General features: G+C 36.1%; 2 protein-coding genes and 1 long non-coding RNA gene across 3 annotated transcripts in view; 2 read left to right on the forward strand and 1 right to left on the reverse strand.

The window, feature by feature from the left end:
* Positions 1-15,950, forward strand: part of LOC128681647 (uncharacterized) — a 245,846-nt gene that overhangs the window by 11,581 nt on the left and 218,315 nt on the right. The window lies entirely within an intron of this gene.
* LOC128681638 (testis-expressed protein 9-like) lies at positions 193-5,461 on the reverse strand. Its single transcript, XM_053765684.1, has 6 exons — positions 5,283-5,461; positions 4,441-4,858; positions 3,097-3,194; positions 2,596-2,736; positions 1,203-1,370; positions 193-476 (listed from the first exon to the last, which is right to left on the reverse strand). The coding sequence occupies exons 1-6, from the start codon at positions 5,385-5,387 to the stop codon at positions 270-272; spliced, it is 1,137 nt and encodes a 378-aa protein (XP_053621659.1). The 5' UTR covers positions 5,388-5,461; the 3' UTR covers positions 193-269.
* The window catches only part of atos (atossa), a 39,290-nt gene continuing 29,619 nt past the window's right edge, over positions 6,280-15,950 (forward strand). Inside the window, exon 1 of the mRNA XM_053765670.2 lies at positions 6,280-6,511. The gene's annotated coding sequence lies outside the window, so the exon portion shown is untranslated. The remainder of the gene's footprint in view (positions 6,512-15,950) is intronic.

The raw sequence follows: 15,950 nt of genomic DNA on the forward strand, positions 1-15,950 counted from the left end.
TGTTATATCTACCCGTGTACCAAATTTCATAACAACCCGTCCAGCAGGTTTTGATTTCGTGTAAAAGAGTAACAAATATACATCCTCACAAACTTTCGCATTTACAATATTAATACCTAGGATTGTGGTTTTATCCGAGCAAAGCCGGGTAGAGCCGCTAATATAGTGATAAATAAAAAAAAATAATTCACAAGTGTTCTCAATATTTATTATTTTTCTTAAAATGAAAATATTTTACTTAAAATGGAAACTGTAGGCTTAAAATTACACTAATCTTGCGTTAAAAAGTTACTATATTCCTGCTCTAAAATCTTCAAAGCGCCCTCTGTCGACAAGATTGCGTTTTGTTTCCTTAAATTTTCTACCAACGTCTTCTGCTTATTAATGCAAGACGTCAACGATTTAATTCTTGCTTCCAGACGAGAGATGGCGTTCTGATGGGACGCTGACAGATTGCGGGAGGATTCTCGAAATTCCTGGAAAGAAAATTCAAATTACACCTAATTGCTGGATTTTGGGAAATTTGGGATGCTGGGCCCCAATTCTCACGCAAATACATTTTTTTTTTCAAATTCTTTAGGGTTCCGTACCTCCAAAAGTAAAAAAGGAACCCTTATTAGATCACTTCGTAGTCTATCTTGTCTAGTCTGTCAGTCAATAGTGTTTTTAATCAAGAATGCTTACAGGTAAGTACCAGGTGATTATGGAATCACAAGAGTTTACATTCTCAGCTCTCTTTGTTACTTCTAACTGCTACAATAAGTTGCTCTTGGGTCGCGCAACTCTCTAGGTAACCCATCCAAGTATTCACCTCACAAGGTGTTGCTTACCATATTCATGACTATCTATCTATACTATAGACTTGTATTATAAAGAGGTAAGCGTTTGTGAGTTTGTATGTTTGAGGCGGGTAAAATAAGAAACTACCGAACCGATTTCAAAAATTATTTCACCATCAGAAAGGTACTAATATTATAAACTCTAAAGTTTGTCTGTCCGTGTTCCGATTTTGTTGAAATGCTAAATATGGGCTTTTTCAAAAATCCACCCCGAATCACTATAATGGGAGGTAAAAGTTTGTATAAAAATCATGCCTGTTCCGCATTCGCAGAAAAATTCACGCGGGCGAAGTCCTAGCTAAAAGCTAACGTCCTATCTTTATAGTTACGTTACCAGGCGATCATAGCATCACAAGAGCTTACCTTCTCAGCTCTTTTTGCTACTTCTAGCTGCTGCTTCAAGTTATCAATAGCTTGTTCTTGTGACGCGCATCTCGCTTCAACGCCGATATTCTTGTTTTTCAATCGCGTCAGTTCTGTTGACAATTTGTCGGATTCACTGCGCTGCTCTTTGTATAGTCTGTCTTTTTCCTGAAAAAAGAAAACGACACGAATACCAAAGTCATAATAACTTATAAAAATTGTTAAAATTTGAAAACTTTATAATTGAATATATATAAATAAACTAATCTTGCATATTCAAATTCAAATAATTTATTCAGAAGTTAGACCTTCACAGGCACTTTTTCTCGTCAATTTTTATATTTATAGTTATTTCTCACAAGATACTACTGGCATTTCGGAACGACCGCTGCTGAGAAGAAATGCCGAACAGTGTTGGTCCCTATCATGCCAGATCGGCTTACCATTATTGTTTCTTACAATGTTTTTTTTTCTAATAATATATAAAAGTACATAATGTACATAGTCAAAAGGTATATCAAAACAGGTTATGATTGTGATCCGAGTGCTGATTATAATATATATATATCGATGTGAAACACAATTAACTTACATGAAAATATATGAGAAACGAGATGACCAGTTCCCTCTGGCAGCACCCGTTCACGAGTTGACGCATGGGACAGCCATCGCGTAGCTCAACCATAATAGAGGGAACCTCACGACCCGGCCCACGACGCCACCACCAGATTGACCATTTGAGTGAGCATGACACACTCGATTCCCATGACTTCATAATTACAATTCTTATTCGTCGAAATAGAAGTATAATTCAGACACTTGAAGATCACAAATCACGTACATGTTTTACAATTTAAATGTCACAATATATGAATTATTATAACAAAAATAAAAATTATGAATAAAATAATAAAAAACAATTACACATTACACATACAACAGTAAAACAAAAATTAGGAGATCATGTGTGGAGTGGCAAAGTTGTCGGGAGGATCCATGCGTTTTTATCAGTCAGTGCATTTTTTCATGCCTTAATTAATGATATGACTCCTTAATTATCAATCTTTGTAAGAATGTATGAGTAGTACAGGGAGTTTTGGCAAGTCGGAATATGTCAAAAATGTATATTCTTTTTTAATATATCTTTGGTTATTGATGTACTGAATTCTTTTACTAATTATATTCTGAAGATTAAAAAAACATACTATAAAATATTTTAATAATCACACAGTTGTCCATCGAACTTGATGAGGACCATGTACGGAAGTCACGGTACATGACGACCCTGTCACCTCACATTTTTGTTCACGACCATGTGGTATTTATTTGATGCCATTATTATTTTACAAATCGCTTATAATTCATTTTTAATATACATATTTTTCTATGATACCTGTAGTTTACTGTCCAAAACAGCGCATTTGGCCTTCAAGTCTCCCGCAGCAGTCTTATAATTGTTAGTTTTAGTAATCATGCCCATTCGCTCTCCCTCCAACTCTGCCAGCTTCGTCATATGGGCTTTACATTGAGTTGCCTGAAAATATATGTATACATTCTAATATTAACAGGAGAAAAGAATTTCCCTTTAGTTTTTTTGTTTTTTTTCAAAAGCCATCAAATTGGCTTGTTCTGGCAAGCCATTGAGCATTATTATCACACAGATTGAGCTAGCCCCAAAGTAAGTTCGAGACTTGTGTTATGGGATACTAACTCAACGATACTATATTTTATAACAAATACATGTTTATATATATATAAACAATTTCCATCATTCATCACGATCATTTTCCATCATGACAAGACCGGGGATCGAATCCGGACCTCTCGGTTCAGAGGCAAGCACTTTTACCACTGTGCCAACGAGGTTGTCATAAGATTAGTTATAAGATAGTACCTTATTGTCAATAACATGCTGAAGTCTGTCCATCTGTTCTTGCATTAGTTTCACCTTTGTAGACAGAAATTTGCAAATTATCTCTACTGACAATCTATCTGAAAAATAAGTTAAAAAAAATTACATTTTCGACACAAACTTGATGTCATCGGAGACATCTTGTTAAAGTCAAGGCATGACCAAAAAATCATGTGCATGCCTATCTACCTTTGTTCCATTGTCGGGAGCCGATCCCAGGTGCACCATCAGGCATATACATTCATATACAGCCATATGCATAATGCTGTCACAGACATGGAAAATTTCTGTAGGCCAAGTTGTTGTAAAGAAAAATAATACTAAAATGTAAGGAGCAAGGCAACTCCACCATCAACAATGCCATTTCTATCATTTACAAAGGTCTTCTGCGTGGGTACCTCATTCTCATGTAATTCTGCTGTCAAACAACTGTGCCTGCTTTGTTGTGTTCTGGTATCAGGGTGAGAGGGTGGTATGATTACAGGGTACTGTGGCATAAAGATCCTAGGACACAACAGCAATGTGCACGTGTAGAATAAATGTCTTCTTCATAGTCGTATTCCTCACGGCTGAGGGTCGTGGTCATTACGTGGAAATTGAACACACACAACAACTTTCTTGGCATTAGTAATGGAGTGGTTTGCCATTGCCTTCTCCGTTTCACACACAAGGTAATAATCAACCGGTGTGCAGGTTTCCACACGATGTTTTCCTTCACCGGTAGCAAGTGGTGGTCGATGAAAACTACTATAAGTACATGAGTCAGATTGGTATACAAACTAATGTGGCACGAGTAGGATTCGAACCTGGGACCTTTCGATCGACAGGCGGGCGTCTTAACCATTACACCACCACCACTTCATAAATGTACCTTGTTCTAAAATTGGTAACAATGTAAATAAAAAACATGTTCTCATAACAAGTCTAAGTTTTTTGGAAACTATGCAAAAATAAGGTGACAATTTACCCTTGTTTGGAGACTAGTTCCTGACATAGGTTCCTGTTCTACAGCCAGTTTGGCCCCTCCCTCAATGTACAAACTAGATAATTCATTTATTTGATTTGCCACAGACACCATAGATAAAATTAAACAAATTGGTGTGCTGCAGCAAGGCCAAAAAGTCCATAACTCAGCGTAACTTTCTGCACCTTAATACAGAAACACTGATTTTCAGTTATTGCCAACATTGTAGGTGCGAGTGCTTATCTTAAACTTAACAAGAAGATGTTATTGTGAGTTTGTAAAGTGAAAAGTAACTATGTCTTAAACTAATAACTTATAAAATTAACATAGCCATAAGTAACCAACAACTATGACAGCCTAACCTTTTAAAAATGATGCCGGCAACACTTTTTCTTGAACACTAACTGACACAAATGCATTCAAGAATTCCATTTCATAGATATTATTCTTGGGTTCAGTGCAACATGCACAGATAACTCTTTTAGTGCAACTTCTACAACTAATCTGATCTTCTGTGCACTTATTTGTGACATCAGTGCATTCATTTGCACAGGTTTCATTGTCTGTGAGCTTATTTGCACAGATTTCATCATTCGCTTCTTTATTTCCATGTGTTCCATTTTCAAATTTCAGTACTGGCTGGTTAATTTTCTTTTTTGTGCGTTTGGGTTTGGCTTTTTCAGGCGTGGAAGCTGGAGAATCATGGCAGTGTTTTTTTGGAGCTGGTTTTGAGCTGTATGTCAAGCTGTGGGAGAAGTCTGCAAAGAAGTCTTGTTTTTGCTGTAAACAAGAGAAGTAAAGTCAAAAATATGGTGCATTTTAACTTTGAAATATTAATACTACAAAAATAAAATCCTAATCTAAATATTAATTTACAGGGTATTTTAGCTACAGGGTATGCCCTGCGGCAAGGTGCTCGATAGGCTAGAAGTATTGCCAAATTGTACTGCAGTCACTTTTTTTATGTAGGTATTCAAAAAGCTGATGGCCCTGAGCAATCCCTTACACCGTTTTGGATAGGTTAGCCATTGAGAGAAACATCAGTTCTGTTTATACGGTCGATCTTACTCTTTTCCTTCCATATTGTATACAGTAGCAATTATCAATGTGAGAAAAAATACCGGATTTATAAAACGATGTGTTCTGTTTCATTTGATATAATAAAAATGTACTTTAGAGGGAAATGTAAATAAAAAAGGCTAACCATGACATGTTCAATTTCCTTCATTAGACTTTCAGTTTTCTTTTCCAATTGTTTATTGAGTCTCTTGAACTCATCTTCTCTCGCTAAAAGATCTAATGAGTCCATTTTCTCGTTTATTTTACTTGTAAATCACAAAAATAACACGCTTACGGCTAAAACATGGGTGAGTGCGAGGTCGATTTGACAGATGTAATCTGCTTGAATAAAAATGTATAAATTCACATGTGCATCAAACTCATTAACGTGGTCTTTTACTTTGGTAGTATAATGTTGTTATCAAACATTTCTTGGTTGCCATGGAAACGGATGTTGGTCAATGTGTTACGCAGTTACTTCCTGGTCAAAAATTGTCTCTTTAACAAGCATTTAGCTTTAGTCGTAGTAGTTTTGCTGAAAACTACATGTGAGTGATGATAAAATAAAGAAAATTTAATAAATTATTAAAGATTTTTTACGATTTGGGCGTATTTACATTGTTGATTATGGCCAGCTAGCGACACCTTGTGAGGAAAGATGAAAACAATACCAAACACAAAATGCAGAATTTAAGCTACCAATATAAACCTTATCACAAGGCAACAAAACGTAAAATGCAATACTTGTGATGCAGTTATGTGTTTGTAAATAAATATTGAGCCTCTTGTCAAAAACAGCTGTGCAGGAACCAATCAAAACAAGATCTATGGCGACCTAATATTGTTTTCTTTGTCCCACACGCACACATGGACAGAAATGATAATTACTCTTTGTCTTTGTTTAGATGTTTTCCGTAAAAATATTATCAATTTAGACTATTTTGGCGTGTTTATATTATGGCTATGGCTCTAAAGGAGGTCTCAATGGAATATTTGCAGCAAATGGTAATCAGTAACGACCTGAAAACCTTATCAAGGTCGTTGATACAGAGCGAGAGAACGGAGGAGTGAGCGAGGTAGAAATAAACGTAATGTCCCTTCCATCGATTTACCAATGAGAAAGCTGTATGCCCAGCTGACGAAATGTCAGACATTTTAGTTTAGACTGGAACGAGCGCAAATTCGCTCGTTCGACTGCGGAAGTGTAGAAATCAGTAAAATCACTATATTTGGACAGCATTAGCTAGTCCATTCTTGTAGTTAACAGTGTAATAATGTATTTAAAGAGAAAAAGACACGATTATAGAAGTGTTATATTATAGCGTAGATGTTATTTAGTGGGGTGCAAACAAGTTTGCTTCTCTGAGTGAAAAGGTGAGTTCTTTGTTGCAATCATAACATATGTTGAGATTTCACCACAAAATTGTGGTATTTTTTCGATGCCGTGTTGTGTCGCTACGTCCTATGCGTTTCAATGTTTCAATGCAGTAATTTTGCAGCATTTCTTTGCATAATATCGTGTGGTCGAATACAGACGTGTTGGATCAAGTTTACGTTATTAATTTATACACAAACATTCTACTTTCGCAAACGGATGTGTAATTTGTTGGAAGTAAAAATCAGCCGAGTTTATTTCAAAAGCCTTTACCCGTACTTTTACATCAGCCATTGTAGGTACCTTTTTTTTTACATTAACGGGTCGAACAGGTATCTTTTTTTGAGCCCTGTAATACCTACCTACCTACTAGTGTTGTAAAAATGCAATGCAAATTTATCGATACATCTATGTTGGTCAAGGTGCATATAGAATCTTGGCCGATTGGTTCAAATGTTTGGTCGAGTTTGACATTATTCTCAAATAGTTTTATCGATGATAATAAATTATGTACCTACGGTCAATTTGTCGTTTCGCGAATCTATGTACTTGTGCATGGAGTGTTTACATGTTAATACGTAAATTAGATAGGTGACATAGTCATTATGTACCTAAATGCATTATTATGCATATAACCACACCATTGTGTGGTTTTAAGATCATGAATAGGTTAGGTACCTAGCTAAGCAAGTTTCATTAGTCAAAATGAGCTAAAATAGGTGAAATTGTGTATTACCTAATTGCAGTTTACACATGCCAATCAAAAACTTCTTAGTTGACTGGACAGGACATAATCCAGGATGGCTTAAGTCCGCCTATATTTTTTTCTAAATGTGACATGTGCTTTTCTTGTAATAGATAATACAAACAGACCAATAATATTGTCTTTTAAACATTTTAGTTTTACATCACTTTGGTTTTCCACTCAATTAGGTTATGTTATAATATCTATTGCATATAAATTGAATAGATGCTTTTTCGTTGCTGGATTTAGTGACGCACGACTTTGAATAAGCGTCAACTAACTGTGGTAAAAGGACAAGGCAATAATAGGTAGCTTCTATAAAACTAGGAAGCAGGATGCGTAGACGTTGTTTGACCGTGTCATTTTAGCACGCCCATGAATTGTCATTGTTTTACCAGTAAGAGAAGGATGGATATATCGATATGTCACACACACACACACACAGTGATGAGATGAAGTTTCGTGTTTGTTTTTTCGCGACGAGAATATAATTGGTTTGTTTACAAATTTTTTGATGATAGTTATTCAATTAATATTTTTCAGGTATTTTCCGAAACTTATCAATCTCTGAAACCTAAAAAATTGTGTGAACGTCCGCCTTGTTGTTTTACTAGTTGTCTGTGCATGATGTAACGTCACTTCATTTGTAACCATCGTAAGTCTTGAGGTTCCTAAAGGAACCGCCAATTTAACGGCCAATTGCTAAAAACGCTTTCTGCTTTCACAAATACGACGGCCATTATTTATTTTAACAATAAAACGGCGAAAATTGTCGCTCTTCTCGTCTATCAATGAATTATTTATTTATAATTGGTAGTATCAACATTATTCCGCGAGTTTCATTCGGATGACGTTTATTTGTTTCATCAATCAATCGTCTTCATCGATGTTTTTGATTTATGTTTTGGCCAAACATGTTCTTTGGTTGGGATATACCCATTCTGCTTAAGATATAGGTTACCTTACCTACTCATAAATTGTATACCTATGTTCATTCTGGGCTGTGACGCCGCGAAGCCCGGGGTCAGCGTACACAATCATACCATGACATTTTCTTAGAAATATGCTTAGATTATTAAAGATTAATTAGTATTCTAAATTCTGTGGAAAAAATTATGATTTTTATTAAGTACTTACACAAAAAAGTAACTTTCTGGACTGGAATTTTCGGCTAGGTAGGTCGATATAGGTACATTATTCTTGATGAAGGTAACTTTATTACTGAAGACAAATCAAGAAGAAACAGCACCGAGTCCAATCGATAAATTGATATCATATATTTCTACTAATATTATAAGAAGAAATACATACTTGTATTTTTGTTTGTTTTGGACACAGGGAATAGAATAGGCTTAAGAGTAAGCGGGCGGTTGCTAGTAATAAATAACTTAAAATTGATGATTAAATATGATGAAATTTGCGCGTAAATTGAAATTTACTAGCTGTCGCTCTTGTGATATTGGTGTCATCAACCGTTATATACATATAACAATTAAATTGCCGCAGATAGTATATGTGATACCTAGACAGTTTGAGATAATATGTTATAAATAGCCAAGAGATTTATTGTCAACAGCTTAATTTAATTAAAACTAACGTGAAAAATAGTACGTAAAGTCTTGGAAAAGGTCTTCTATTAGACTATAGTCGACGAGTTCCGTCTAAAATCCCACGTGGGTTGGTTTGCAAAGCGTTAGAACCGTTGCGCTGCGGGCGCGCTGTCATTACGATCCGTTAATTTTCATGAGCAAAGAGTCATTTCCAGAATCAATCATTCATAAAATTTACATTACTATAGTACAGATTAATTGCACAATTGCTACAATTCGACTTGGGGCAAAAATACATTTTTTGTCCTATGTGTGTTTGTATTTGAATTTGAAGTGAAAATTTGCATTGAATAATCAACTTCTCGATAATCGCTTGCGTGACATCAAACGTCAATAATTATATGGTTGATATTATACCTAGAGTTATGACATTTTGCTGTTGCCTGCAACTGACAAGGTCGTGTTGCTAAGCTGCAAGTTTCAACGTCCAACTTACCTTACAATGTTATGCTAAATTGAGCTCTATTGCTTAAGTTTTAGAATTCAAAGTATTGTGACACATGGCACTTACGATTTCAAAATAATTGTTGAACATTTAGAGAGAATAAGGGTTTTATGAAAAAGCAATTTTAACGCGGTTCGACTCGCGGTCAAAATCTAGTAAATATTATCCTTCGACAACAACCGTAGACAAAGTATCCTTATATATTATGAAAAGTAGTCCCCGGTTGTCTGTATGAACGCTATAAACTGCTGGGCGGATTTTAGTGCGGTTCTCATCAATCGACAGTGTGATTCCTGGGGAAGGTTAATGTGTAAATTTATTTTGGTTTTACCCGAGTGAAACCGGGACGGGCCGCTAGTATAATTAATTTAGTACACGGTACAGTTGATACGACAGGTTGCCTTATTTAAAACTATTCTTGAACGTAACGTCAAGGTAAAAATTATAAAACGATATTAGGCGTTCGTATTTATATAGTAATTAATGACACGATTGATAAAATTACAAATCTAAGTGTCATGGCGTGTCATGACAAGGCGAAGGCTTTAGGCCTTAAACGTTAGCCCAGTGATGACGTGTATATCTGACTAATCCTATCATATTCCATGTTTTTTTATTATTTGAGCGTGAGTCAGGTTTCTGTTAGTATTTTATCTGTCATACAAGTATAACCGTTTCATAAGATTGGGTAACCGGTTAGAAACGTGAGTCCGACTTCGTACACAATATTTCAAATTTTAGCAAAGACATGAATTAGTTTTACTATCTGACTTTAAAGGGTGGTTCACAGAGCGTTTCGATTACAATCCGTCAATTTTCTTAAGGAAGGAATCATTTCCAAAATTAATCATTGATAAAATTGACATTACTACAGTACAGAGTAATTAATGTACAGTCTTATATAGTAAAATTCATTCTTGTCTTTGTTAAAATGTGAAAAATTGTCATTACAGCGCGACCGTAGCGGTCAAAACGCTCTGCGAACCACCCTAAAATAGTTAATCTGTACTGTAGTAATGTCAGTTTTATGAATGATTGATTTCGGAAATTATTCCTTCTCAACGTCCTCAAGAAAATTGACGGATCGTAATGACAGCACGGCCGCAGCGGTCGAAACGCCCTGAGAACCCACCCAGTCCTTACTTTAGAGAAATCCTTCAAAACTGGCTGACAAGGTATATGGCTGACAATATATGTATAAGGAACCTTGTACAAAATACATGTTAAATTGTTTCCTTTCAAATACTTTGTTGACTGGAAGAAATCCCTTTCTATAATTTCAACAAACAACTATTGTGGTGACCACTTTGTGTCGCCGTAAATATCGATATATTTTTATCGACCGCAACACATCACTACAATCTACATGGCAAAGGGGTCCCTGACCTCTCCTGGGGTTTTTAAACTTCGCGAGTACGATTTTCGTTCTTTTTTTTTTTTTTTAACTGGACCACGGATTTCTATGTGCTTTCAAAACTTGAAGTAATCTAATTTGAACTTTATTTCCAAACACTACGGTGTACTTTTGCTCACATTTTTCCTACGTTTTTGAAAATTACTAGGTAAATTACGGGCGCGGAATATTATGTCGATAAACTTTTTCATAAGGGCAAATTAATGTAATCGATTATGTATCTATATCAGATCATACTAACTCAAGCATATTCTATACATATTTGTTTTAAAGGTAGCCTATGGATTCTCCTGAAGATCTGTCTTTGTGCCTAATACCAACAAAATGTATTCAATAAAACATTCCAATAATAAAATATTAATTATAACATTAATATAGACGATTTTATTATGTCACGAACAAAATAATATGTCCGTGAACCTTTCCAAACATATCTCTAGATACGCCCATAATTACCGAATTAATTCCACCAAATTGTTCAGTTATTATGAAACTATTCAGAATTAGGCGCAGCACACACAGGGGGCTTACCATCATCTCTTAACGCGATCCACTTTACGACCTAAACTGAACTGCATCGCAAAATCGTACCATCGACTTAATGTTTAGTATGAATGCGATTAATTTTAGGTGCTTAAATTGAGCTGAGTTGCATTGGAATCGTTCTGTAAAAGTTGATGGTAGGCCTCCCGCAGTCTTCCTCTATATGACGTTTCCCGAGTAAACTTACCCTTTTGGATGTATTTTTTGCGTATATTATATACCTATTTTCATTATTGAACTAAATAGGTTTTTTAGTAGCAGATTTGACCAATATGCATCCAAAAACCGACCGGCACGTCACATATGATAATTAGCATTGCATTTAGGTTAATTAACTATTTAGATATTTTTTAAACAATGAATCGATGCTATGTATGCATGATCAACAGGAAGTGACGACTTCCTTTACCACGTGTCTTTGAAACTTGGACGTCGTTAGATAAATATGCGTGTGAATCATGTACTTATAAAAGTTAGCATATGGTGCGAAGCGAACATATAAATATGGGAAAAAGCGGCCAAGTGCGCCAGTCGGACTCGCCCATGATGGGTTAGCAAGTAACATTTTACCACATTGGAAGTGTCCCACGCGCAAACTATTCAATGTAGAAAAAAAATATATTAGAAACCTCAATATCCTAATAATTTTGAAGACTTATCCATACTTACTTACCCATCACGTAGTATGGGTTTGATAAAAAAAAATGTTTTTTGTGTTTCAGTTCTAACTATGGGGACCCCCAAAATTTGTTTTTTTTTTTTTGTGTAAAATCTTAAATGCGGTTCACAGAATACATCTACTTACCAAGTTTCAACAGTTATAGTTCTTATAGTTTCGGAAAAAAGTGCTGTGACATACGGACGGACAGACAGACAGACAGACATGACGAATCTATTTTTTTCGTAATGTCTCCCACGCCCTAAGAACTTTGTGTACCAGGCTGTTATAAAAACTAGGCGTATGGCTTTAGGCGTTTGGCTTTAGGCGATTGACCTCGACTCGTGTTGTGTGTGCAAGGGTCGACGGCCGCACCACCAATCCCGACTTTATGTTGTCCTAGTATTTCGTCAACGTCAGTTTGTTATTTTTTTGGTAAAATATATAGTTTATTTATAAGTATTATTTATTTTTATATAATTTATAAGTTAATGTCAAAGATAGATTAATTCAGCGGTTCTCAAACTTTTGTGTAGATGGTAACTCTTTTTAGAAAGCCAATAATTTGAGCCCTTATAAAATTATTACAAAATATTTTTTGATTTAGTGCTGATGGCTACAAAAATGTATTCATTTGTACTCAATAGGTACATTAGTACACAATATGACGTCATAACTCCGGAGACAGTGTGGCGACTAACCACTCAAACAGTGGCCTTTGCGTGTTAGATTTCACAAAGAAATAAAAACGGCTCTGTAGATTGCTCCGTCGTGTTCCGTTGTGACGACTCAGCGCGATGCCTCTCTGTTGTGCTCCGTTGTTTTAGGTTTTGCATATTGAAAAGGGAACTTCATACGATTTGTTTAGGGATTGATGTTGCAGGCATGGCAACCAACAAAAAAATTTTTTTTTGCATTCCTTTATAATATTTTTTTCACAATGACAAATAGAAATATTGATTGATTTTAAAAAATGCAATATAATTTCATCGAATTACTGCTATACATCTTCGTTTTATTTTTTGCTGACCAAAGATTTTGGCCACAATTTCTGGACGGACGTCAACGTAACGCACGGAGCGCACCGCAGCAATGGGGCAAGGCTCTAAGATATTTAGTGATAAGTACTACATAGTATAAAACAAAGCAGCTTCCCACTATCTGTCCTTATGTATGCTTAGATCTTTAAAACTACTGAACGGATTTTGATGCGGGCTTTTTAAATAAATAGCGTGAAACCTGAGGAAGGTTTAGGTGCATAATTTATTAATGTTTTAACCGAGCGAGTCCGGCACGGGCCGCTAGTAATAAATTTAATCGTATTGTTGCAAATTAATATATAATTTAATTCACCGGAAGCAAGTGGTATATGAAAACTAGACACGAGTCAGGTTGGTATACAAACTTATGTGTCAATATATTCAATCCACCACTGCATATACATATTAAAATACATTATATGTTGGAAATCATCAAATGTTATAAAAAATTTACGATTACGTAAAAAATATGTCATTTGTAATTCTTACATAATGTCATTACGTGCGTGTTAGAGGCTTCACGGCTTGTTATTATGGTAAATCAGCTTGAGTTGGCTTCCTTAGGTTAATGAGAAACATTGATGATATTAACATACATACTTACATTGTCCTTTATAATATAAATACCTATAATAGGACAAATCACACAGATTGAGCTAGGCTCCAAAGTAATTTCGAGACTTGTGTGATACTAATTCAACGATACTATGTTTTATAACAAATAGCAATCAGAAAAATATCATTTTCTATCATGACCCGACCGGGGATCGAACCCGGGACCTCACGGTTCAGAGGCAAGCACTTTACCACTGCGCCACCGAGGTCGTCAATCGATCACTTTGTATCAAGTGAAAGAAAACACCTCTCTCTCTTTTTCTTTGGGAATGCTATTGAGGCATATTAGTAGCCATCACACTGACACAGGCCACGTTGTTGTTGTCATCGCTGTGGTATTACAGTGGCACGTTTCTTGTTGTTAACAAAGGCGTGAAACCAGTGAATTTTCGCACGATGTCAAAAATGACACTGTATGTATAGTGTATACTTATTGTCTAGGTTTATCTCGCGATTTTCCATGCCTTTCACTAGGATGCACAGATTAAAAAGTGCAACGCGAAATAAAAGGCGATCGCGGGGCAATGCACCGTGAGCAGGCGCTTGAAGTTTGATTGTATGCAAAAAAGTAATACATAAAATGTATTGGTGTGGACAGTAGAGACAAGATAAAGTGTATTATACTAGCTGCGCCCCGGGGCTTCGCTCCCGTGGGAAATTCGTGATTGTCATAATCTGTCCCTTTCTGGTGTTATGTAGCTAAATTTGTGTGACTTGTCCTTAATTTCATTATTTATATCTTGTAACTACGACCACCCCGCCCAGGACCTTGATCATCTAAGATCAAGGCCGCATATTTTTTTCCCGCGTTTTTTGCGCTTATTACGCTTTTGGCTCAGTTCCGCCTTTGTCTGCCCACCAGGTCAGTTACCCTGGAGATTGGATTGGGTTCCTTTGCCAAATAACGTGAAAAAAATGGTTTTAAGCCTTAGACAGATAAGACTTTAGACACTATCGTCCATTTCGACGTAAATGTAAATCTAGAGCATACGTTGGTTGGTCGTTGGCTGGACTTGGCCCAAACTTCGTCGACCTTCCCATATTAAAGTTGGTAAGGTTGGCCCAATGTTTGCCCAATACAAAACAAAACAGTTTATACACCTTGCGTGTTTCTGAACTTTGTGATTCACAAATACACAAATTATTCACGTCTTCAAGGAAATCCGTATTAGCTCGCTTTTTGAAAGGTCGTGAACACTCTTGGACGAATCCTGGTGCGACTTTAACGAGTTTTAAAGTGAGGTGACACCGAATGCTTGCAGCACGCGCGCAGCACGGTCATATGGAATTGTAAAGTAATTGCAGCACGCGCGCATCACGATCGTATGGAATTGTAAAGTAATTGCAGCACGCGCGCATCACGATCGTATGGAATTGTAAAGTAATTGCAGCACCCGTGCAGCACGATCGTATGGAATTGTAAAGTAATTGCAGCACGCGCGTAGCACGATCGTATGGAATTGTAAAGTAATTGCAGCACGCGCGCAGCACGGTCGTATGGAATTGTAAAGTAATTGCAGCACGCGCGCATCACGATCGTATGGAATTGTAAAGTAATTGCAGCACCCGTGCAGCACGATCGTATGGAATTGTAAAGTAATTGCAGCACGCGCGTAGCACGATCGTATGGAATTGTAAAGTAATTGCAGCACGCGCGCAGCACGATCGTATGGAACATGCGTATCTTCGACAGTCAAACGTGTTATTACAAGTTTTGATATAGTTTCACCTGTACCGATTCTGATTTTGCAAGTTAAATTTCACCTACTTTATATTATGTCGAAATTCTCCACGTAGCTTCAGTTACCATAATAATGCAATTGTAATTTAAATAATATAATAATTGTAATCATGATAAGCATGAGCCTGATAGTGCAATCAGGATCGGCTTACGACAAGGGCACTCCTCAACGGTTTACAACTTAAGAGAATGATAAAACTAAAAAAAAATGTGATGTACATTACTATGTAAACTTCCACCGAAAATTGTTTTGAACGAGATCTAGATCCGTAAGTAGTTTTTTTTTTATATGTCATAAATCGTTAACCGCAATTTACCTTTCATTCAATCAACGCAAAAATTTCTTGTCGATGTTTGTATAACAATGTACAAAAATCGATCAACAAGAACTGTTATGTTACTTGCTGCTACGGAACCCTTCATGGGCGAGTCCGACTCGCACTTGGCCGCTTTTTTAAAATATTATTTGACAACAGATGACAAACTTTGAGAGCCGCTGTGTGTGATATCTAATTATTTTCAATCTTTATCAACATAACAAAGCAAATTACAAACATACTATTCTCTCTTTATATTATAATGTTGAGATGAAAAGCGAAATAACTAATAAAAATGTAGTATCAAAAG

This window comes from Plodia interpunctella, chromosome 27 (assembly GCF_027563975.2).
Source record: "Plodia interpunctella isolate USDA-ARS_2022_Savannah chromosome 27, ilPloInte3.2, whole genome shotgun sequence".
Classification (NCBI taxonomy): domain Eukaryota; kingdom Metazoa; phylum Arthropoda; class Insecta; order Lepidoptera; family Pyralidae; genus Plodia; species Plodia interpunctella.